At 37.4% G+C, this 24,958-nt stretch overlaps 1 protein-coding gene across 1 annotated transcript; it reads left to right on the forward strand.

Annotated features, from left to right (window-relative positions):
* Positions 1-641: 641 nt before the first annotated feature.
* On the forward strand, positions 642-23,735 carry WEE2 (WEE2 oocyte meiosis inhibiting kinase; the record flags this gene model as incomplete). The annotated part of the gene is made up of 10 exons (XM_081283324.1): positions 642-974; positions 4,868-5,058; positions 8,779-8,827; positions 13,007-13,179; positions 14,522-14,643; positions 19,485-19,631; positions 20,283-20,390; positions 20,503-20,588; positions 21,372-21,542; positions 23,589-23,735. The coding sequence occupies 10 exons, from the start codon at positions 642-644 to the stop codon at positions 23,733-23,735; spliced, it is 1,527 nt and encodes a 508-aa protein (XP_081139450.1).
* Positions 23,736-24,958: the final 1,223 nt, after the last annotated feature.

Raw genomic sequence — 24,958 nt, forward strand, 5'->3', positions numbered from 1 at the left:
ATATTGTGGGGAGGAAGGGTGTCTGAATTAGGGCAAGTGTGTCTGGCAAGGATCTAAGATGTGTCCCTGTCAGGGATACAAACTCCAGCCAAGATATGTTCGAGGCTGTGAAAGGATCAATATGATATCCAGGTGATGGTAAATTCTAATGATCTGCTGTTAGCCATTAGGTGCTTGGGGAGGAGAAAAGAAGAGAGGGTGATATTTATATAAGGCAGGTGTAGAGGAGGGAAAATAATTTGTTAGATAATGAGCTTATTCCCCAATGGGCTAATGGGTATTTTTAAAGCCATACTAAATTAAAGGAATCCAACTACCTCACTACTATTTTATAGCACATGGGAACAGGGACACTCTGTAGGGCATACAGAAAAAAATTTTGTATATGAATCAGATTTAATTGCTTAGAGAGTTACTAGGAATTTTCTGTAATCAGAATGGAAATAAGGATAAGCTGAGGTCTTACAGATTCATGGTACTTAAGGGAGAAATTTAACACTATGCCACACAGCTGTTTGTTGGTTGAGGGAAAGGCTGGCTGAAGTTGTAGAACTTGCTGGGTTTTTCTCCTTAAGTCTATAGGTGTGGAGTGTTCCCTTCAGAGAGACCTCCTTACCTGTGCTATAAGCTCTTTCACTGAGATGGATGACAGTGGTGTTAACAAAGAGCCAAACCAGAAACTAAACTTTCCCTTTAGTGAAGAAGAGACTGAAAGTGAAGAGCAGAAAAAGGTACAAAAATATGGGGAGACCCAGAGCCCAAGTCCAGAGATGGGTGAGGCCCAGGACTCAGTGGCTTCTTCGACTCCTCCCAGCAACATACAGGAACGCAACACATCTCAGGAGAAAGGTGAGGGAAGCCCAGAGCTAATTCTTCGGACTCCAGAGTCAGCTTCTCCCAAATGTCCTGCTACCCCAGCACCAACAGCCAAGAGGAGCAGGCTGCAGCATGGTGACAGCCCCTCCACCCCCAAGGTAAGTTAGCTGTGGAAAGGAGTCAGGTCACTGTAACCTGTCTTCAGTTCAGCTGACACGGCAACAGGACTCAGTTGTCCGTGTGTCTGTGGTAGATTTCATCACAGGCTCTGTATGTCCCCGGTTTTGTATTATTGGTGGAAATGAAGGACAGTGGAAAGCTACTGAAAAGAATCTGCTTCTTGTCTTCTCAAAATCATAGGTGCCAGTAACTATTTGGCATTGGCCACAAATAAGAGGGGTGGAGGATCCTAAAGCGTATTGGACGTAGAAGTAATTCTGAGATCTAGAGCCAATCTCTGCACTCCATTTGAGAAAATTAAGGTCCCAATAGATGCAGTTGCTTATAGCTCAGTCAGTGGCAGAGACAGGGCTAGATACTTCATCTTTTTGACTTAGTTCATCATTGTTCCCATCATTCCAGTTGACTATATTTTGGGGGAAAATTATTTTACTTTTTCCTAATAGAAGAACAATCACATGAACATATTCATGGCCTTCTATTCTCCCCAGCAGGAACTCCTCCCTCCACTCAGCCTAGTCAAGAGCAGGCTCTTTTATAATAGAAGAGCAAAAAAAGTAACTTTTTGATATTCCTTTAAAATTTTGGAATGGCAAATAAGAAGTGGTTTTGTCGTAATTGGTCTTCTATCACACTGCTCATGTTATCCCATCCAGGGTGGAGGCAGGTTACTTCTCATCGACTCTGGTGCCATGGTGTGTGATTCCTAGGATGGGTATTAGTTCTGCTTCCTGCTAGCTCAGCTTGATGTACTTAAGATCATTATAATAACATCTGTGATCCTGCTTGCAGGACAGTCGCTGTCAGCGGGTCTCTTTAGTGCCTGCTGAGTTTGCATAGCGTGTCTAACAGGGAATACTAAGCTGCTTGTCTGAATTGCAGACAAAATATGTTCAGGGATCCATCAGCAGATTTTTTCAGTAATCTCAGTACCAATTAATCATTCATTTTTTAAGAATCCACTGTGCGTAGGGGGCATAAGATAAAGTCTCTGCCCTCAAAGAGCTTAAAATCTAGCAGGAGAGAGGAGGGAGGGAGGGGGAGGTGGAGAGAGAGAGAGAAAGAGAAAGCGGGGGAGGGAGGGAGGGAGGGAGGGAGAGGGGGGAGGGGAGGGGAAAAAGGCAAAAAGACCTTGTTAAGTGCTTCAAGAGTGGTCAGAGTTCTCTGGGCAGATTATCAGTGGAGTGACCTGGAAATAAACAGGTGAAGGAAGCACGAGAATGGCAATGAAAGTTGGCACAGTTTTGATACGTGGAGAAGAACTGGCTGAGAGTATGGCTTGAGTAGGGAAGGACAATATGACATGGTACTGTGTTTCATTCATTTGATCATTTTCAACTTAACACCTCAATGTATTAGCAGAACTTCTGTTGGCAAAACCCATTTACTGTCTTCAAAAAAAGTGCCCCCCAAATGAATAAAGACAAATAATGAAAAAACAATTCAAGTTCAGAACATGTGTGCTAGAAGAATGGTAGGGCATGAAGAGAAGGAATTATGAACTAAGCTTCAAAATATCAGGGAAGACTTTCCAAAGGAAATAATGTCTGAGAACAGTCTTAAATGATGATTTGGGGTTTTCCAAGCAGAGACTAGAGCTTGGGAGGGAAGCTACAAATGCAACTTCATAAAGTGCATATTTATGAAAATACAGTTGGATCAGGACTGGCAGAGAGGAGTTAAGGTGATAATAATTGGTAATGCTATGCTGAGACAATAATTGGTAATCCTTTCTACGTAGGAAAGAAAGGTTGGCTTTGTTCAGCTTTACCCAAGGAGTATAACCAGAAATCATGTGAAACTGACTTTAGTTTTCTATAAGGAATTCCAAGCAGAATTACCTACAGATAGAAAAGCATCATCAGGAGGTAGTAGGGTTACTGTGGCTAAATGTATTGACCACTAGCTGACAGCCACCAGATTGGAATATTCAAGAGATGGAAGCATCAGGGGACTAATTGTGCCAACTGGGCCTTTTCTTCTTGAGATACTATGACATCAGCTGTGTGGGAAGTTTCCTTCTCTTTTCACCTTCTTCAGAAGTCTAGGAGCTACCCCCAGTTTTCCCTTGTCTCCCTTAATCCTCCACACAGAGCGGGACTGAGGGATTTATCTACATGCTCTGGAGCATATTTATACTCTCAATCTGTGTCATCTTCCAGGAATCGCCAATCTGCTTTATCTCCAGGCAGAACTTCCTTTTGTAATAGATGTTACTAATGTCCTTATATCACAAGGTGACTTCATATATTCTGTTGGCTTTCATATTTACAGACTAGAAATTCTGATGTTGTCTGCCCCTATGTGACCAATTTTTCTTTCATTTTTTTTTTAATCTGAAAATTTCTTAGGCTTTTAAAAAAAATTTTCCTTGAAATGTGGCAACAGAACTATGTACTGCGTTCCAGGTGTGGATGTTTCATCTGTCACAGAAGCATTTTGCTTTCCATATGATGATCAGTATCACAAAACTCCTTCTCAGGGAACCATTTACAATAATTTTAAAAATAGAAAACATGTTTCCCAAAACACATTGGTAATTGAAAAATATCAATGATACAATGTAGTTCTGCTTATTTTGAACCAATAGTCAGTTCTCATGATAAACTCAGCAGAAAATCAAGAGTTTACCAGTGAGGATGTTGGCCACAGCTTCTGAGATTATTCATCCTATAAACTCTTAAGGCACAGATAGAGCACTGTAAAAACCCTTGACTTTGATAATAACATATTTCTTCACTAAAATAAATGTTATTATGTGTACTCTGTAGCTTCATTCATTTCCACTTATATCAATCACGTACTGAATGTAATAAGCCTCATTTTCATTCTTTGTATATTCACATTCTTTAATGAGTCATATTATAGTCTGGCTTCTGCTTCTATACTAAAAAGTCAGGGGCAGAGACCATCCAAATGGTAGAATTCTTTTATAAAGAGACCTACAATGCAGTGATTACCCTGGGAGGTACCTGTGCTACTGTCTACTTGCAGATCTATAGCGTAGGTAATCCTCTGATCCCTGGCTCTTAGGACTAATGGAATTCTGTTGTCTCAGAATTTTCTGTCTTTGACTTTCCCCCTTGCCCTTTGGTTGATTCTGGTTCGAGTTAGGTCTATGGTCTCTTACTGTACCACACTTGGAGTATTGTATATTCTCCTATTTATTGGTAGCCACTTCTATTGGTTATAGCCACTGCAAAACCTGAAATCTCAAGCAATTATTTCAGAGCACTATTTTTCAATCTCTTTACCTTACTTTATGGAGCTTTTTTTTTTTTCATTTAATGCTATATTTTAAGTGAAATTGGGGACTTATTTTCTCATGTTTAGTTTAGGAAATCTCTTCCTTACAAAGTGATTATTTCTGAGACACTGAGAAATTGCTAACTAATGGATTATGTATTTCTTAAGAGCTAGAATTCACAAACATACCCCTCAGTATCTAGTCAAGAATCTGCTACTTAGTAGGCACTAAATATTTGAGTGAATAATTTGAAGTTGGAACATATGGATGGGGTTTTCTATAGAATCATTTTTATTTGTTGAAATGTCCTCATCCTTAAAAATTGGAGGTAGGATTAGAATTGGTGGGTTTCACAGATAGCTAACAGAATTTCCTAGGGCAAAGGGGTGGAGCTTAACAAAATACAGATTCCTGTGTTCACCTCATAAATAAGAATATTTAGAGATAGAGACTGAGATTCTATATTTTTCATAGAGCACCAGTTATTATGCAACTAGTTTGCTTTAAGGCCCTTTTAGCAATAACACTTTGTTCAAATATTAGCTAGCTAACTGATATGGAAGTTTTTTGTTTTTGTTTTTTTACTAACCCTATTCTGCCTTGCCTTTGGTCATCCTCATTCAGAGCCTGGTGAGCCCGCCGGAGATTTCTTCAACAGGGAAGCTTCTTCCCCGAAGTTCTAAACATTTGAGACACACATTTGTTCCCCTCATGGATGAGAGTACCTCACTGGCTCTGGTCAATATTAATCCATTCACCCCAGAGTCCTATAGACAATCATTCCTTCAAGGCAAGAGGAAGACCCGAGGAAATGTGTAAGTGTAGCTCTCTCTAACTTTTAAGAACCTCTATTGTCAAGGGGAAAGGAAAGAGAGAAAGTAAGTTTAGGAATAAGAACGCTATTTGAATGAAGTTTAAATAATGTTTACATGACTTTCCTCTTAAGTGCCGATGTTTTCACAGTTTCTAGCATGTTTCTGTTCCAATACTATACACGACTTCTCTGTAAAAGCAGGGAAAAGTAATTAATAGATCTCTGACTTCAGTTAGAAAGTTGAATGGGGTAAGGACTGTATTCAATGGGGTCTCAATTGGTTACGATGGTCCTAGCAGACCCATGGTGTAGTTCACACAGCAAACAATATATTGCTACTTGAAGTGTACATTGTGTGACTGGTGAGGAGAGCTCCAGAGTATAAGGATTTGAACTTCTCTGTAGGTGACGGAAGACTGATTACAGATAAAAAGATAGTGTTTCTTCCACTTTCAGAGGTGCTGAAAAAATGGAAAGCCAAATTGCCCCATTTCACAAAGGGCATGGAATGGTAGAAATCATCCAAATAAGGACTGTGCATGTTACTCAAAAACATTACCATTATTTCTTTTTTCTTAAGAATGGAATTACCTCTGTAATGGGGACAGTTATAAATGTTCATAAGTATCCAGCAAAATAAATGTGCAGTAAATCTCAACTTTGCAGAGCAGTAAATATACCATGATGGGTTGTTTTTTCTTACGAATCAATGACTATGTGTTATGGAGATTTGTGGCTGAATAGGGTTTTTTTCAAAACAGTCTCCCAAATCTTAAATAAACAGAATTTCAGCGTAAGTATAGCCAGTCTACTTTGGTTTCCAAGAATTCTATTGGTTTTAGCTCTTTAGGAGTCTTTGTATGTCATCAAAATCAATGGCTCCACTTTTCACTGAAGCAAGCAGGAAAAGACAACTAACTTGGATTCCTGGCAATGAAAGTGGTGATACTAGAGTCATATTCTTACTGCTTCTAAGATGGTGTTTTTCTCCATTATTTATTGCTTTGTTGTTATTTTATATAAATGTCATTCATAAATATCAGAATGTAGTGCTAAATTTGCCACAAGTGTTCACCAATTTATTTCCATGAATGTAGTGTCCTCTACTTGTACTTCTCTAAAAGAAAAATCTACTGGCTGATCTATAAGATGAATTTTTCCTAAAGATCCAGAATACAGTCATGCAAGAAGAGGATATTAATCAGTGCTTTCTGCTTATTGAAGAATAATTCAAGACATCTTAGCCAAGTCTAAGTTCTTAGTTTTTATATTTACAGTCTAACTGTGAACCGAATTGAAAGCCAGGTTCCAGGTGGGGGTTGGAAGAGGGTGTAGTGTGGCAATGAAGAGCCAATGCTTTGGGATCAGACTTGATTTCAAATCCCAGTTCTATCACTTACTAATTATGTAACCTAGAGGTTTCTTTTTCTTTTTATTTGTTCTAATTAGTTAAACATTACAGTAGAATGCATTTTGACACATTTTACACAAATGGAGCATAACTTCTCATTCCACTGGCTGTACACCAGTAGTGTAACCATACATGTGTATAGGGTAATAATGTCTGTCTCATTCTACCTTCCTTCCCATCCCCACAGCCGCACCCCTCTCTTCATTTCCCTCTGCACAATTCAAAGTTCCTTCATTCTTCCCTAGCCTGCCCCGAACATGGACCAGTATCCACTTATCAGATAAAGCATTTGGCCTTTGGTTTTTTGGGATAGGTTTATTTTACTTAGCATGATATTCTCTAGTTCCATCCATTTACCTGCAAATGCCATAATTTCATTCTTCTGTAAGACTGAGTAATATTCCATTGTGTATATGTATCACAATTTTTTTATCCATTCATCTGTTAGTTTCAGAGTTTGGCTATTGTGAATTGAGCTAAAACATTGATGTGGCTACATCACTGTAGTGTGCTGATTTTTAAACCCTTTGGGTATAAACTGAGGAGTGGGGTAGCTGGGTCAAATGGTGGTTCCATTTAAATTTTTCTGAGGAATTTCCATACTGCTTTCCATAGTGGTTGTACCAATTTGCAGTCCCACCAGCAATGGATGAGTGTGCCTTTTTCCTCACATCCTCGCCAACAGTTATTATTGCTTGTATTCTTGATTATTGCTTAAATTGCCATTCTGACTGGAGAGAGATGAAATTTTGGAGTAGTTTTGATCTGTATTTCTCTAATTGCTAGAGATGAACATTTTTTCATGTTTGTTGATCATTGAATTTTTTTTCTGTGAATTGTCTGTTCAGTTTCTTAGCTCATTTATTGTGTTTTTTTGGTGTGTGTGTGTGTGTGTGTGTGTGTGTGTGTGTGAAGTCTTTTGAGTTCTTATATATCCTGGAGATTAGTGCTCTGAGAAACCACAGAACACTAAAGAAAGAAATTTAAGAAGACCTTAGATGATGGAAAGTTCTCCCGTACTGTTGGATAGGCAGAATTAATACTCGGAATGGCCATACTACCAAAAGTTTTATATAGATTTAATGCAATTCCTATTAAAATCCCAATGACATTCTTCATAGAATTAGAAAAAGCAATCATGAAATTCATTTGGAAATAAGAGAACCAGAATAGCCAAAGCAATCCTTAGCAAGAAGAATGAAGCAGGAGGCATCAAAATACCAGACACTGAACTATACTACAGATCAACAGTAACAAAACCAGCATGGTATTGGCACCAAAACAGACATGTAGATCAATGGTACAAAATAGAAGATACAGAGACAGACCTACATAAATACAATTATCTTCTACTAGACAAAGATGCCAAAAACATACATTGAAGAAAATATAGCCTACTCAACAAATGGGGCTGGGAAAACTGGAAATCCACATGTAACAAAATGAAATTAAACCTCTATCTCTCACCGTGCACAAAACTCAATTCAAAGTGGATCGAGGACTTGCGCCTAATAGAAGAAAAAGTGGGCCCAAATCTTCATGTCAGCTTAGGAACTGACTTCCTTAACAGAACTCTTAAAACACAAGAAGTAAAATTAAGACTCAATAAATGGGATGGATTCAAACTAAAAAGCTGCTTCTCAGCAAAGGAAACAATAATGTGAAGACTGAGCCTACAGAATGGGAGAAAATCTTTAACCTGGACTTTGGCAGCACTCTCTGTCTTGGTTAGCTTATTGGGGATGATAATGCCCACATAGAGTTTCACAGATGTTCTCTTCTCGCCCTTGCTTCCAATTCTTAGCACATGGTGTTCTACTTGCCTAGAACTCCCACTTGTTTTCCTAAGCTGGATCCCACTCATTCTTGGAATCTTAGCTTACATATCCTCTCTTTTGAGAAAGCTTTTTACTCTCGAAATACTTAACTGGACATTGTCCATAGTATCCCTTAATGCTTTTTTTTTTTAATCTTTAGTTGTAGCTGGACACAAACTTTATTATTTTATTTATTTTTATGTGATGCTGAGGATCGAACTTGGTACCTCACACGTGTGAGGCAAGCACCCTACCGTTGAGCTACAATCCCAGTCCTAATGCTTTGTTCTTAGCCTGCCTGATGTTCTCATAGCGAAACTTCCTGGTTATCCCTGCTTTCAGACAGAGATTAAAGCAGGGAAGAAACTGTCTTATAGCCCCAGAACCTAGCACAGGACCAGGCTTCATCAGTGCATTAATCATATATAATTAATCATATATAATCATATATGCATTAAGCATACCTTGATGCAACGTCTTTCTTTTTCCTTAGTGAGGAAGCTGGCTCAGAGGAAGGCAAATTGGAAGGGCTGCCTGCCAAGGTGAGCATGATTCTTTGGCCCCGCTGTCAGGACACAGGCTTTTCAACCTGTTCTCTTTCCATCTCCCCTGTCTTCTCATCTCTCCTCTCCCCTCCCTTTTTGCCCTTTTTCTCCCCCGTTCCCTTACCTCTCTCTTCCTTGCCCCCTTCTCCCTCCCTTTTCTTTTTCCTTCCTCCCCCTTTTCTCACCCTCTCTCCTGTACCCACCTCTGTACCTCTCCACCTCCTTCTCTTTTCCTCCCTCTCTCCCTGTCTTCACCCTGCTCCTGTCCTCCTTGGGTTTCCTCTTTCCTTTTTTCTCCTCCTCTGCCTCTTCCCTTCCCCTCCCCAGCCCTTTATTTCTATACTAATGGGATGTAGAAATGACAGGAAAATCCAGACTTTTTTTTTTTTTTCAAATGGCAAAACAGAATGGGGGAAAATGGTATAAAACCAGAGGTTTGTATGTAAAATTTTAGTGCTTTTGTTTGTGTGTGTGCATTGCTGGAGATGGGCTTTAGGCGTGCTAGAAAAGCTCTCTACTGGTGAACCTTCTCTCTGAGCTACGTCGCTAGTCCAAATTTCAGCTCTTAAATGTGTCCCTATCTATTGAGTTTTATATTGTTTGCAGTCTTCCTTGTAGTATTCCTCTTCTGGTAATCTGATCTAAGAAACTAATACTCTAAATACTACTTCAGAAATGTTTGTTACATCTTAATTGTGATAACAAAAAGTAGGGGGTCGCTAAATGCCCAGTAAAACAATGACTAATTTAATATGATATTGAGTCAATAAAAATTAAATTGGAATTAAGATGTTTATAATGTATAAAAACATGGATCAGTTCAATGTTTAGTGTACAAGAACCCTCAAAAAACTAAATGAGGGATGATCACAATTATGTGTTACATATTCATTGAATTAATGGAAACTACTCAAATAGTGGAAACTTAATTTTTTTCCTTCTAATTCCTAAAGTTTTCTGCAGCAAATTTTATCTGTTGCATAAAGCAGTTGATATTTTAAAACATGACTGTAACCATTTTGGAGAAGACGACCATGGGCACATGCTTCCTCTTATAAGCAGATGTTTCTAACTTACGCCTTCACTACTCTTGGAATTTTATTCTTATTTTGTAAGGCATCTCCTAGCTTCAGATAGAAATGTCAAAAATATTCATTAGTATTTAATATGTGAAACACATTGTATTTGGTTCCCATTAGGAATAAAAACTATATGAAAGTCACTTCCTAAGAGGAACTAACACCTTTGAAATTTCAAAATAATCTGAACATAAATGTGAAGTTAAAAGATGTGTATATTTATTTGTATACTTGTGTGATGTGTATATACATACCCATGTATTTATTTAAAACTTTGGTGGAGGGTTAGAAAAGATGTAGGAAGCAAGTCCACCAGAATACAGTGTATCAAAATAATTCTGGGCAAAGGAATAAGTAAATGCTGTGAAGGTGGAGGAGGATATGTTGTGAGAGGGTGGGATTGGGGAAATTGCAAGGATGGTGAGCTGGCAGATTGGGTATCTGAGATGAAGGTGGTAAGGTAGCACTATGCATCTGATGAGAGGGCCTTCAGTTCTCTTGTTAGACATTTAAATTTCTCACCAGGAAACAATTAATTGTCTGATTCTGTGGTATCATTTTGCAAAAATAATTCTTACTATTAAAGGAGTTAGAAAGAGGGACAATAGTTATAATAAATCCAGATATGGAGTAAATGTCTTGAGATTGGCTAAGGGCAATGGAAATTAGAGACCTAGATGATGAAGACTGATTGGAATTGGATGTTAAAATGAGCTAGTTAACATCCACATATCAAAAAGAACATTTGAAGTTGTGCTGAAATTGTGTACAATGAATCAAAATGCATTCTGCTGTCTCATATACCTAATAAAATTTTTTTAAAAAGAACATTTGGCCTTTGTTTTGGGGCGATATTCTCTAGCTCCATCCATTCACAGGCAAGTGCCATAATTTCATTCTTCTTAAAAGCTGAGTAATATGTTACTGTGTATATAATCCCACATTTTCTTTAACCATTCATCTGTTGAAGGGCATCTAGGATGGTTCCATAGCTTAGCTATTGTAAATTGAGGTGCTATAAACATTGATGTGGCTGCCTGACTTTAGTATGTGGATTTTAAGTCCTTTGGGTATAAATCAAGGAGTAGGATGACTGGGTCAAATAATGATTACAATCTCAAGTTTTCTTGGGACTCTACATACTAATTCCATAGTGATTGAACCAATTTGCAGACCTAGGAGCAAGGTATGAGTGTACCTTTTCAACACTCACATCCTTTTCAACATTTAGTGTTACTTGTATTCTTGATAATTGCCATTCTGACTGGGGTGAGATGAAATCTCAGTGTAGTTTTAATTCACATTTTTTCTAATTGCTGGAGATGTTGAACACTCTTCATATATTTTTGACCATGCACATTTCTCCTTCTGTGAAGTGTCTTTTCAGTTCCTTGGCTCTTTTATTAATTGGGTTATTTGTTTTTTTGGGTGCTAAGTTTTTTGAGTTATTTATATATCCTGAAAGTTAATGCTGAACCTGAGGTGCATGTGGTAAAGATTTTCTCCTTTTATGTAGGCTCTCTCTTCACGTTATTGATTTGTAACAATATTTTCTAATATATATTTTTTATTTTATATGACAGCATAATGCATTACATAATGCATTATCTTATTTCACATACAATTCTTATTTCACTTCTACTGTGAATATTGACACAAATAGAACAATTTGATATGTGGATGCTAATATACATAAGGGTGGGCTAGGGAAGAATAGAGATACTTTGGATTGAACAGAGGGGAGTAAAGGGAAGGAAGAGTGTATGGGAGTAGGAATGATAGTAGAAAGAGTCAGACATTATTACCCTATTTGTATATAGATTTTATGACTGGTGTGATTCTACATCATGTAAAACCAGAAAAAAGAGAAATTATATTCCATTTATGTATGATGTGTCAAAATACATTCTACAGTTATGTATAACTAATTAGATATAAATATAAATAAAAGTATCATTGCAGTCAAAATGAACTAGTTAAAATTAAAAAAAAAACTTTATTTACTTACTTATTTTTGATCCCAGGGATTGAACCCAGGGTGCTTAATCACTGAGCCACATCCCCACTTTTATTTAATTTTTTTAAAAATTTTGAGACAGGGTCTCACTAAGTTGCTTAGGGCCTAGCCAAGTTGCTGAGGCCAGCTTTGACCTCATGATCCTCCTGCCTTGGTCTCCCAAGCTGCAGGGATTACAAATGTGCACCATAGTGTCTGGCTAAGAATTAATATTTTTTAAACCACTGAAGTTAGAAGATAAAAATTTCTGCTAATTGGGAAATTAGGAAAAGATGACTTTGGTAGACAAATCAAATTCATGTAAATTGATGGAGATGCTAATCATAAGTTTGCTGAAAATTTCCTATGTGCTGGGCATTCTACTAAGTTATCTATCTTATTATTACATACAATATAAGTAATAGGATATTATATATTTTCATGTAATAACCTTAAGGAGCAGTTGCTATGATCTTCATCTTACAGATGAGAAAGCTGATAAAGGAATTCAATTATTTGCCTGGAATTATTTACTAGGTGGGAAATGAGGGATGTCACTAGTTGGCCAGTAGGGAGAAGGTTTGCTTTGCTTGAGCATTTATTCTGAACTAATCAAGGGAGTATTTTTTGTTCTTCAGGCCAAGATTTTTTGAGAAAACTATTTGTAACCAAGTCCATTCAATATGAGATAGAAATCTTAGCATGAGGACTGTGAGGAATGTAAAGAAGAGATTCAAAGGGACGTTTTGGTTTTTGATTTGCTCTTCCTTCAGCCGAGGACAATAGTGCTGGGTATGACAACATGTGTTCTCTGTAGGAACATAGAGAAAATAATAATATGACTAGGTAGAAGAAAGACCATTAGAGAATGCACAAGAAATGTCAGTACAGAATTGTGCGGAAGGTTACAAAGAACAGAGACGGTAGTCAGACATTGAGGGATTCTTGCTACTGTGAATATGGACACAAATAGAACCTACTGCATTTGCCCCAAGTCTTTTTCAAAACCTAAAGAATTTAAGAATGTAATATGGTTCTTTTTTATTGCTCACAATATGTTGGGAAGAGTTATTCTAATTCTCTTTTTATAAAATATTTTAGAAAAGTGTTCTGCAAGAAACTAACATGGCTTCCCGCTATGAAAAGGAATTCTTGGAGGTAGAAAAAATCGGGGTTGGAGAATTTGGTACAGTCTACAAGTGCATTAAGAGGCTGGATGGATGTGTTTATGCAATAAAGCGCTCTACAAAACCTTTTACAGAATTGTCAAATGAGTGAGTACCTTCGAAATACACTAGAAGTGCAATCTTGGATTTGGAAAACTGTTTCTTTTCAAAATGTTTTAAATGCTAGTGCTGATAGCATGAAACACATACTGTTACTTCTTTGTTGTCATTTTAAAATTCTCCTCCCCCAGTGTATGTCGTCTTATGTTCATTACTTTCTTGAGTTTTTCAGATTACTTTTTCCAGAGACAAGTTCCTAAACTATAACATGATAATTTCAAATACTGTTGTGAGTGTGGGTTTTTTTTTTTTTTGTGTGTGTGTGTAAATCTCTTAGTTTTTACATTTTAGTACTGGTCTTACTGTCTTTTTTTTTAATGAGTAGATTTATGGAATTATCTTTTGATACTTGTTTAGTTCATCAGAAATACTGCTGAGAAAGAAGTTATCGTTGACTCACTGAGTTAGCTCTACTTTGCATTAATAATGAATACAATGGTCAAGTTTCAGAGACAATACACAAGGAAAAATTATTTACAGGAATTTGTATTTCATCCCAGAGCTAATTGTTAGCAATTTCTTCCTTGGTTATAAGGAAAACAAATATTTTCAGATTCCACCAATACTTTTTATGAATTCCTTGGATATAATACTATGCTGAATCCTGAAATTACAGACTTTGAAATTCATCAAGTACTATATTTTGCTTACCTTGTATTGGGTTTTCCTATTGTATAACAAATGTCTATCACTAAGACTCTCTATGACTATATCATATTGACTGAGTTTAATATTGACTCTAATGAGGGGCTGCGGTTGTGGCTTAGTAATAGAGCACTTGCCTGGCATGTGTGAGGCACTGGGTTTGATTCTCAGCACCGCATATAAATAAATAAAACATAAAGGTCCACTGACAACTAAAAAAAAAAAAAAAAGGACTCTAATGACAATCTAGCCTTACAGGGAAGATAGAGACCCATCACAATATCCACCATGGGTGGTATGGTGACTTTCTTGTTAAGCCCTTAAGGTTTTTATATTGTGACACAGTGAAATTAAGATCTGAGCCTGTCTACTATTGTGACAGTAAACACCTAAGACTCCTCTTCACATATGCCATGTTCAGTATAATAACAGAGGACTTTGGTACCAGGCTGACCAAGCTTCTGGTCTAACCACTATCACTTTGAATTTGGACCAGTCACTACTTTCTAGACACTTCATATTTTCCACTGTGTCTTACCAATGAAGATTGAATGAGATAAAATAATAAACATGCAGTAAGCACCCAGCAAATGTTCTGCCATTGTTCATGCCTCATATTTTCTTTAAAAACTTCTTAATGTATAAATTGTCTTGATTAATTTTTCTCAGTGCTTTTCTGTTTCAGGAACTTGAGTTTGCATGAAGTTTATGCTCATGCAGTGCTTGGGCATCACCCGCATGTGGTACGTTACTATTCCTCATGGGCAGAAGATGACCACGTGATCATTCAGAATGAATATTGCAATGGTAAGTATGTGGACTAATGTCTATAGAGAGGGATATGAGTCTTATGACAAGTCTTCAGAAATAAAGCTGGACTCTTCATAATTTATGCCAAGTATGGCAGAGACATACCTAAAATGTTGGTACCATAATCTTGCTTAGAATCAGAAAGCTGAGAAAATAGTTGAGCTGAAAAAGGAATTTTCAGGTGCATATATGTATTTCAGAACTTGTATGTAGTTGATATGTATGAGCCGTCACTCCCTTTACACTTTATTTATACTGAGAGAAAACATTTACCCCAGCACTTAAATGGTAAATAATTCTTCTGCCATTTTTAAGTTATCTTGAAAGGTACAAGCTATGCCACTTTGAGGAGCTGATGGTGAAGTTTCTTCATGATGCCCTATTTTGGTATACATATGACTTTTGAATAATTTTCTAGTAGATTCTTAAGTTGGGATAGTTAATGCTTCTTACCTTTGAGATTCAGTGTTCTCAGAGTGAGAACATGGGGTGAGACACCAGGACTGGACTTGGTGACTTCAGATACATTATCCTAGGTTCTTCATGTAACACACAGTTGTAGCACATTTTTCTGGGCTACTTCGATCATAAAGAGAGTCCTCTGGTTTAACATACTTCTAGTCCATTTTTAAGAGGTTGACAGCAGTTATGTGTTGTTGGCCTTGGAAATATTTGTCATCAAAATGTTCAGTGGTAAAGTAGAAAAGTGCTACAAATTGAATAAAAGCTTGCCCTCATATTAGGAGTAGAAATCCATATTCTGGCCACAGTACTAATTGACAACCACGTTCCTTTCCTCTATCTCACCTTCCCTGAGTGTCTTTAATGGTGTAGCCTGTCCTTTAGCAATTTTAGTAACCAATTGGCCCTGAGTATATATGTCCAGCCTGGCTTTTTAGGGTAGTGATAAGTGATAAATTATATAAATTAATATTATATATTATATAAATAATATATAATAACATATCATATATAAATAAATAACAAGTAGGCAAGTAAATAATATTATGAAATTCTAGAAAATGATACATACATCCTGCAAAATAATGATTTGACATTTCTCTTGTTGTTTTTCTTATAAATTTCCTTTTAGCATTACCTGTTACCCTTGTGGGCTGTTTTTTTTTCTCTTATTATCTCACCCCAAATCCCTTTTTCTAATAATCTGTCTGGAGGAACTGATGGATCCTTTCTTTATGCTTAAGATTGAGAGGTCAGTACTTCTCAATCATTTTCTTTTCCTAATTCCCCCATATGGAAGCCTGAGGTTTCTGTTTTTTTTTCCCACTCTCTTTCTGTAAGGAAGATTAGTTTTATTCCTGGGGCTTTTTTTCTATTAAAACACAGATATTGCCAAATATCAATTAAACAAAAACGCTTTGTAACTTGTTTTAGAAACAGTATAAAGCCTTCAAAATTCAAACCAAATAAGTTGGAGAGACTATTCCTATTAAAATAATCTTTTAACTTATTTCAGCATTTGTGGACCTTCTATAGGCTTGACACTGTATGGAGCTGTAGGTAGAGGAGTACTCAAGGCACTGTGCTGCACTCATTCTTTTAGAATGACTACACAAGAGGCAATGCAAAGCTTGCTGGTACAACTATGGATAAACCAGTAAAGAAGATAAATGTGACAAGGTATTGGAAGGGGCCTAGATTTTAGGGTCAGGAAGACCTGGTTTCCAAGCCTAGCTCTGCTGCTCACTAGTTGTATAATTGCTGTGATGTCAATACCAAATGAGTGAAGGAATGGTAAAGGAATAGTTTGAGAATTAGCAACAATACTTGCCAAATGTTAGCAGCAGAGTTCCAATACCACCTGGTGTGGAGTAAAAACTCAATAATAATTGTTGTTAGAGTAGCCTTAGATAATTTCATAAAGGAGGTAAGATTGGAATGAGACCTTGTGGAAGGCCAGTTAGGTACTTAGAGAGAAGTTTTCCAGTTGTTGGAATAGCATGTAGGCCAAGGGTATGGTATTGGGAGCAGGTCTGGCACACAGTAGGTTCTCACATGACTGAAGTAACCCGTGTAGTAGGAAATGAGATCAACAAGGTAAAGGGTGGGGAGACTAGAGAAGGCCTTGGAAGCCAGGCAGTAGATTTCAGATTAGATGTGATGAATTCTAGGGAATTGTTGCTTCATCATGATGACCGATAACTTCACTACTTGCCATTTAAAAAACAACTTTGATTTTGCAAAATGCAATCCATACATGTTGAGCCTTTCCAATGCCTCATTCCTTTAAATGCTTCCTTCATTCCATGTCCTATCTCTCCCTCCTTCTCATTCCCTATTTTTCCATCCTCCACCTTCCCTCGCCCCCAGTCTATCACAGAAGTTAGGCTGGAACATGTACAACTATGATTTTAACTTATATTATAAATCAGATGATTTAGATAGTCATTTAATTTCCCCTGCTATCTCTCCCAACCCTTTAACCAATACAATGTTACTTCCTTCTTCTCCATCCTTGCCAAGTTCCCCTACAAGTCACCTCTGGGCCACCCTCAAAAATCTAAAATACTAGTTGGATTCTACAACCCTAGGATTCTAACTGAATCAGGATTAGACATTAACCTCTGCCACAGGCAGTGTTTTCTGGTGACATCTGTCACAGGAGTTTTCAAAGCATGCTCTGCTAGAATGGTGGTCCTTTTACTTGTTTGGCTGATGTGACATTTGGAACTAGGCATCCTCTCTGGGATGCCATGAATATTGGTTGTTTTTTTCTATCAAACAAAGAATCACTTCATCAGCAGAAAAATATACTGGTGTTATAGGTAGCAACATGAAGAATGTAAGAATACAAATGTATGAACCAATATTCTGTTGAATAGTTGATCTTTTTTTATATTTTATTGTTAGAGTCACCTGCTCTTTATATATTTTGATATCTGTTAGGTCTCATTAGAAGAAAGGAAAACATAAATATCATTTTTAAGTTTCTTTTATTTTCTGGTAAGGGAGTTAAGTACTATTATTTTATCTTAAGGGAGGAACTCAGCAGCCCATCTCACATAGTGCCCAAGGGCTGTTTTGTTTTTTTCTTTGGGCACAATGCTTGCAATTACAGAAGCCATGTCCAAGTTGTACCTTGGGTTATGAAGTTAGGGCTTCTGTGACTGGATGGGATTGATGCGGATGAAGCTCACAGTATATTCAGAATTGCTATGTATATAAACACATGCTTCCTTTCTGACACTATTGAGTAAAGGACAGTTAATTGTGCTCTTTTATAAGGGATGGACAATCAGCTCTAGTTGTAGCAAAATAAGGATATTCTAACACCTTTGTATATAGGAGTACTTTTCAATTACTTCTACTATTGTTAATTATTACTTGGCCAATTTTAATATTATTTACTGAACTTCCAAGTATTTAAAAGCAATGTTAACACTGGTATTGTTGCCCTTACTAACACTGAAGCTTTTCAGAGTAGCAACCACCTCTGTTTATAACCTTCAAGAACATACTAAAAATTCCTAGTATCCCAGGAGTCTTCTTTACTCCACACCTTAAAGGGGTCCTTGACTTTCTATTCTTTCTATTTCTTTTCCCTCTAGAGCCAGGATGAACATTCATTTCAGAAAATATTTATTACATGCCAAGTCTTGGGAAACGGAATATGAATTGGATGTGGTCTCTGCCCTTATGGAATTCAGGCTAGGAGGGACACAGGAGTTCTACTGGATGCACCCTTCCTCCTCCTTGTCAACATCACCTCATCTACAAACTGCCTCAGAGTGGCTTCATTTTAAACAAAATCCAAAACCACCTTTTTCCTTTTTCTTTCTCAGTAATAACTCATCTATAATACATAAATTCTTTTCTGAGAAGAACCTGAGAGAAGTAAAAACCTTTACTGTGGTACTCTTTGTGTTTCTGAAAAGATCTGAATTATTTCTTGTGAACTTATTTTAGCATGACAGATGAGTCTTTTCATTTAATTTTATACAGCCTACTTTAAGCACACATTTCCTCTATTACCATCTGATACATATTTGACTGGTAGAATTACAGCTTTGTAACTGCCAAGGGGAGCCAGGACCCTATAATTTGAAGAATCTGCTAGTAAATGCTAATTAATGAAATAAAGTGCTCAGAAACACTCTAATATCTTAAGATGGGTGTCCAACCTCAAGTAGTCATATAAACCCAAGCCTTATTTTTTATTGATGACAATGATGAATCAAGATAGTCTACAGCTGATATTTAAATACTGTGTGGTTCAAATAGGATTCAGATGTGTCTAAAGTTTTAAATTTTTCCATGGGTCAGCTATCATTAAGTAGTCTCATTTTATGATATATTTTTAGTCAAATTAGAATCCATTACATTAAAATTATTAGCCTGACATTGACATGGAATTAATCATCAATACTGATGGCAGCTATATGACTATGCCTGATTGGCATTCTGGTTAATAGGTAAATTTTTCTTTTTTCCTACTGAGAATTGAACCCAGGGTCACGACCACTGAGCTACATCCACAGCCCCTTTTATTTTTTATTTTCAGACAGGGTCTCACTAAGTTCTAAGGCTGGCTTTGAACTTGCCTCAGCCTCCCAAGTAGCTGGGATTACAGGCAAGTGTCACAGCACCTGACTTCTTTTCCTTTTGAAAAGCTCTATTTCTTCTTTCCAACATCTCTATAATATAATATAAACATAGAGCAGATAATATTATGCTTTGCACTGACACTAAAGTAATACAGACCCATTGGACTGCAAACAATCATGAGGAATTTATTGAATATTTATTATGCTTTCACCTTTAAGACTCATACCTATTTTCTCTTCCTGTGGAGTTATTCTCTGTTGTTTCTTTCCTAGGCGGGAGCTTGCAAGCTGCTATATCTGAAAACACTAAGTCTGGTAAACATTTCCAAGAACCAAAACTCAAAGACATTCTTCTGCAGATTTCCTTGGGGCTTAAGTATATCCACAACTCTGGCATGGTACACCTGGACATCAAACCTAGTCAGTATGGCTCTTTCTATTCTTCATGCCATATTTTGTTCTTTTCATATCATCATCACAATTTGTGTCTGTATCAAAGGCCCTTGACTATCAAGTGTCAAAAAGTGTTGGCTGGGAGAATGCCTTCCATTTGTTTCCCCTAAAAAAGTTCAGTTAAATAGTTTAACCATTTCCCTCTTGGACTTAGAGAACACAAAGGGGGAAAATAACTTCCACTATAAAATAGATATTTAATTTACTACAAAAGTGGCCGTTTATTGGCTACATTCTGATCATGTTTATAACTACTGCTGCACTTTTTCTAATACAGCACTGATCAAAATGAGCAGAAATGAATTGTTTTTTCACTCATTAATGTGAAACTTAAGGATAAGTTACTACTTTGTGTATGGTGAGACAATGGTATCCTGCCATCAGTCTCTTCAGAGAATGTGAAATATATGATGATGGTTTAACTTGAATAGGCATTATCAATCACTGGCTATCCCAATGTGATTTGAGAGATCTCATAGAAAAAAAAGAAAGGTTGGTGGTCTTGCTACAATCACACAGGAGGAGAAAATAGGGCAGCTAAAATGTTAAATTGAGAAAAGAATCTTTGGAATGCAGAGCTTGGGAATCATTACCTAATGTCTAGTCTGTATTTTTCAGGTAACATCTTTATTTGCCATAAAATGCAAAGTGACTCTCCTGGAGTCCCAAAAGAGGTTGAAAATGAAGCTGATTGGTTTCTCTCTGCCAGTGAGATATACAAAATTGGTGAGTCTGCTTTGTAGCCCTACCAGTATATTATTATTCTATAAAATTTATACTGATGACTCCCCTTATTCTTTTAAAGAGCTCTGTTTCTTATTTATTTTATATTTTTTAGGTGACCTGGGTCATGTGACATCAGTAAGCAAACCTAAAGTAGAAGAAGGAGATATTCGATTCCTGGCTAATGAGATTTTGCAAGAGGTATAGATTAAAGGGAAAGAGAGTATTTTGTTATTTTTTGAGATAGGGGCTTAATAGTACACAGGCTGGCCTCACACTTACAACTTTCCTGTCAGCCTCCTGAGTAGCTGGAGCTACAGGCATGGAGGGTATTTTATACTCATTGACCTTCTTGACATTCAAGGCTCAGTGCAAAAAATGAAGAGAGTATATCTAAAATTTAAACATATTGTATCTCCTTTCCATTGAGAATAGAAGCCAAAGAGGGGAGAAACTTACCCCCAAACATGGGGAAACTGGCTCAATCAAAGGTGAATCGATACTCACACAGTTCTTTCTGCAGAATTACTGATCTGCCTTTTTGGAAGGAACCCTCCTCCTTAAGCTCTTGTTGGTACAGACCATTTTTATCATGTTGTGATCCGTTAGCCATTGCCCATCTTCTAAGATGTCTGTTGAGTCTGACCTAGGAAGGATAAAACTTCCTTCTGAGTGATAATTAAGAAAAAATGAGTCTTTCATTCCTGCGATTGGCTAGTTTATGTGCCAAGCCATCTTGAGTCTGGCAGGGCCAAATGGCCCTGAGATTATTCCTTGGGCACTTCAGGGAATAGCTGTATTAAAAGGTATATTTGTGTTCCCTCTATCTTCTTAGAAATAAACCACTAACTATAGTAAAAGTAGCTTGGCTCATAGTGTTTATTGTGCTTACGTACTCAAATGAACCTCTCCTACCAGTTGCATTTTAGTCTAGACTCACTCCATTTGGCAAACTAACTGGTCTTCCTGTCTTTGGTTCTGCAGGATTATCGACACCTTCCCAAAGCAGACATATTCGCTTTGGGATTAACAATTGCGGTGGCTGCAGGAGCAGGGGAATTACCCTCCAATGGCAGCTCGTGGCATTCTATCCGAGAGGGCAACGTTCCAGATGTTCCTCAGGAGCTCTCAGAAGACTTTCACAATTTGCTCAAGGTGACATATCCCATGAGATAAAGAGAAGACAAAGTGTCTATTTTTTTTTTTAAATGATGGCAAATGGTGGTGTGGGGGGTTGGGAAATGGATCTGTTGGTAGTGTCATTAATAGAAGGAAAAAGCAACTGACTGGTAAGGCCAGAAAAAGACACAGGACAGATTGAAAGCTTCTCAAGAAAACTTGGAAGACGTCATGAAATCCTTCATGTTATAGTTTTAAAATCCTGTTATGAACATTTTTTTTTCATTTGCTTTTCATAATAACTTTAAAATGGGCAGGTGGCACCTCTTTCTGCACTGGAGGAAACCCAAGGATCTAAGTATATTTGAATTTTATATTTACAGTCAATAAGTAGTTAACTTAAAAATTAAACTTGACCTTTCCCCCTCCCACTTCTGGGCTTTAACTATTAGCAATGATAACAGTGATGACATTACTGAAAGAAAGAGTTTCAAGTGTATATAAAAAAGTATAGTATAAGTGACTGTTGATAATTGACACAATACCAGTAATTGGAGCTATTGGAGAAAAGGCATAATGTCAATTCAAAAATCTGCGTGTTGGGGCTGGGGATGTGGCTCAAGCGCTAGCACACTTGCCTGGCATGCGTGCGGCCCGGGTTCGATCCTCAGCACCACATACCAACAAAGATGTTGTGTCCGCCAAGAACTAAAAAAATAAATATTAAAAAAAAATTCTCTCTCTCTCTCTCTCTCTCTCTCTCTCTCACTCTCTCTCTTAAAAAAAAAATCTGCGTGTTCCTTGTACCAAATAATATCAGAGTATGTGTAGGGAGAGAAAAAGGAGGATATCATGTTGAAATGGAGATACAAAAACACTGTCAAGCTTAGAATCCTATCAAGAAAACAAAATGCATATATGACTAACTTCATGGCTTAGGAAACAGGATTGGTTAGGATCCCTAAAATAGGCTTAGAAATATCCGCACTCTTTGACATTATATTTGAGTTTCACAGTTTACCTCCAGTCTTCAAATATAGTTATAAACGTGTTCTTCCGACTTCCTTTTGCTTTTTTGAAAGGAGGCAAATCTTTCCTTACCAGGGTCTCTTGTTCACTTTTTAATCTGTTACAATATGTAAGTTGCTCTTAGATTCAGTTGATATTCACTGAGAACCTAAACAATGGCCCTATGCTAAGCAATACTGTACAAATCTGGGCACAGTGATATACACCTGTAATCCCAGCAACTCAGGAGGCTGAGGCAGGAAGATTCCAAGTTTGAGGCTAATCTCAGCAATTTAGCAAGACCCTGTCGCAAAACAAAAAACAAAAAGGAATATGGATGTTAGCTCAGTGGTAGAGTGCCCCAGCACCAAAAACAAACAAAAAACCAAAACCAAAGCTGTAGGTGAATGTTAATTTTGTTAATTAATTTAATTCTCACTATAGTCCTAGAAGGAGAATACTGTTATTCCAAATTCCAAATTTTACTGAGCTTCAGTAAAGTTTTCAAAGTAAATGGCAGAGTTGGCTCAGAAATTCGTCCCCAAGTGTTTTCTTCACTATATGACACTACTGATATCTATCAATTATTTCCTACCATATTCAAATCCTCTTAGGTTACAGCCATATCTACCTGGAGATAGTGTTTTAGGAATATTGTTGAAGTGGATCATTATTAAGTGATAAAGGAGCAGAACCAAAAGTTGGGTAAATTGGCTTTGATCTTGGTTCTTCCTGTTGAACTAGTCACTTAGACTTGGATCAGTTACTTTTTATGTAGCACCTCATCCTTTTCCATTTTAAAATATGGCATTAGACTAGTTAATCAGCCTGCCTTCTTTAAACCATGATAATTAAAGACGGGTCAAAGGTGTGGACAACTGATGTTACCAGACATGGACGATTCTTTTGTCCAAGGTGGAGCTAAGTTTTCATTTATGTCTCCTTCCCTCTGCACAAAAGAAGATCAGTGTTTCACAAAATCCACCAACATAGGCGGGATTGGAACTGGCTCGAGTGGGGAGATTTTCCCAGTAGTGAATCTTCTGTTCCTTCCTTTTGGCCCTACTTCATCAGAAAATGATCCACCCTGATCCAGCTGAGAGACCTTCTGCAGCAGCTCTGGCCAGAAATGGAGTTCTCTGGCCTTCCTTGGGGAAAACACAGGAGCTCCAGAAGCAGCTGAAGTTGGAAAAGTCCAAGATGGCCATACTGGAAAGGTAGATTTGGGGATGTTGGAGTCAACAATGAATCGATTGCAAATCATTCATATCAGTATGAGCAGGCTGGTGTGCTTCTGTGGATTTACATTTGCATATATTGTACATTATAATACATAGGCCCCTGTCCACAAGCAGACTGTCGGCACAAAGGCCTTTTACAGCATGGGACTAGTTCTGTGTCTAGGTGGCTTGAGAGAAAATTCCAGATAATACAAAGGAAGCAAGAGGGAGGAATATAAGGAAGTACCACTGGTAAAGAAAGCTTGGGATTCTGAGGGACAGCAGGTGTCTTAAGTAACTGGTGGGGGTCATCTCACCTTGGTTAGTGAGTAGAGACCTATTTGAGAAACTCACTAAGCTTCAGTGTTAGGCAGGCAGGTATACTATCATGGTACATATTTAGAAGAGGAGTTTTCTGAACAAAGAAAGCAATTCAATTGCTTATTTGCATAAGCTTGTATTCTTTTATTACCCCATTCCTTCATTAAACAGATGGGAATTAATCAGATGGGGTAAGGTTGGGGAAGAGGTCTGGCAGTGTGTTTGAGCAGTGTTCTGAAGGAATTTTTAAGTCATTATTATGTTGTGCGCTGTTGAAAATACAAAAGGAAATGGAAAAGGGTCCTTGTCTGAAGTAAGCTTACAAGTCCAACTACTCTTAGCTACAAAGTCCATCTTGAAAAGAAAGATTAGTTTGAAAGCTTAAAAAGTCTCTGATATGATTTTTTAGTAATAAGTTGCAGACTAAAGACCCTAGGTCTTTAGTCAGTTAATTATTCCAAATAAGCCACTTAATAATTATCTTGCTCTAGTTTTGAGTTCCATTGTCCACGGAATAAAAAGAAAGTATTTATCCACATATCTTGGTCACAACAAGGTAAGTGCCTCTTACAGTGTAGTAGGTCTATTCTGTGAAGCTTCCAGTGACTGTCATCAGCCAGTACCAGTGGTGGGCACCCATCACAGAGATGAGGCAGATGGCATCTTGAAATTGTCTAGACCAGAGTATGGCAAACTTGTTTGGTAAAGGGGTAGGAAGTAAATATTTTTTGCTCTGTGGGACATATAATCTTTTCTATAATGACTCAACTTATTTGAAATATAAAAACGGCCATTGATTGATTGTGTTTGTGTGTGTGTAAACAAATGAATGGCTGTGTTCTAATATAACTTTATTTACAAAAATAGGTGGCAAGCCAGATTTGACCAGGAGCTGTCTTTTAT

This window comes from Spermophilus citellus (assembly GCF_964194105.1).
Source record: "Spermophilus citellus genome assembly, chromosome: 3".
NCBI lineage: Eukaryota > Metazoa > Chordata > Mammalia > Rodentia > Sciuridae > Spermophilus > Spermophilus citellus.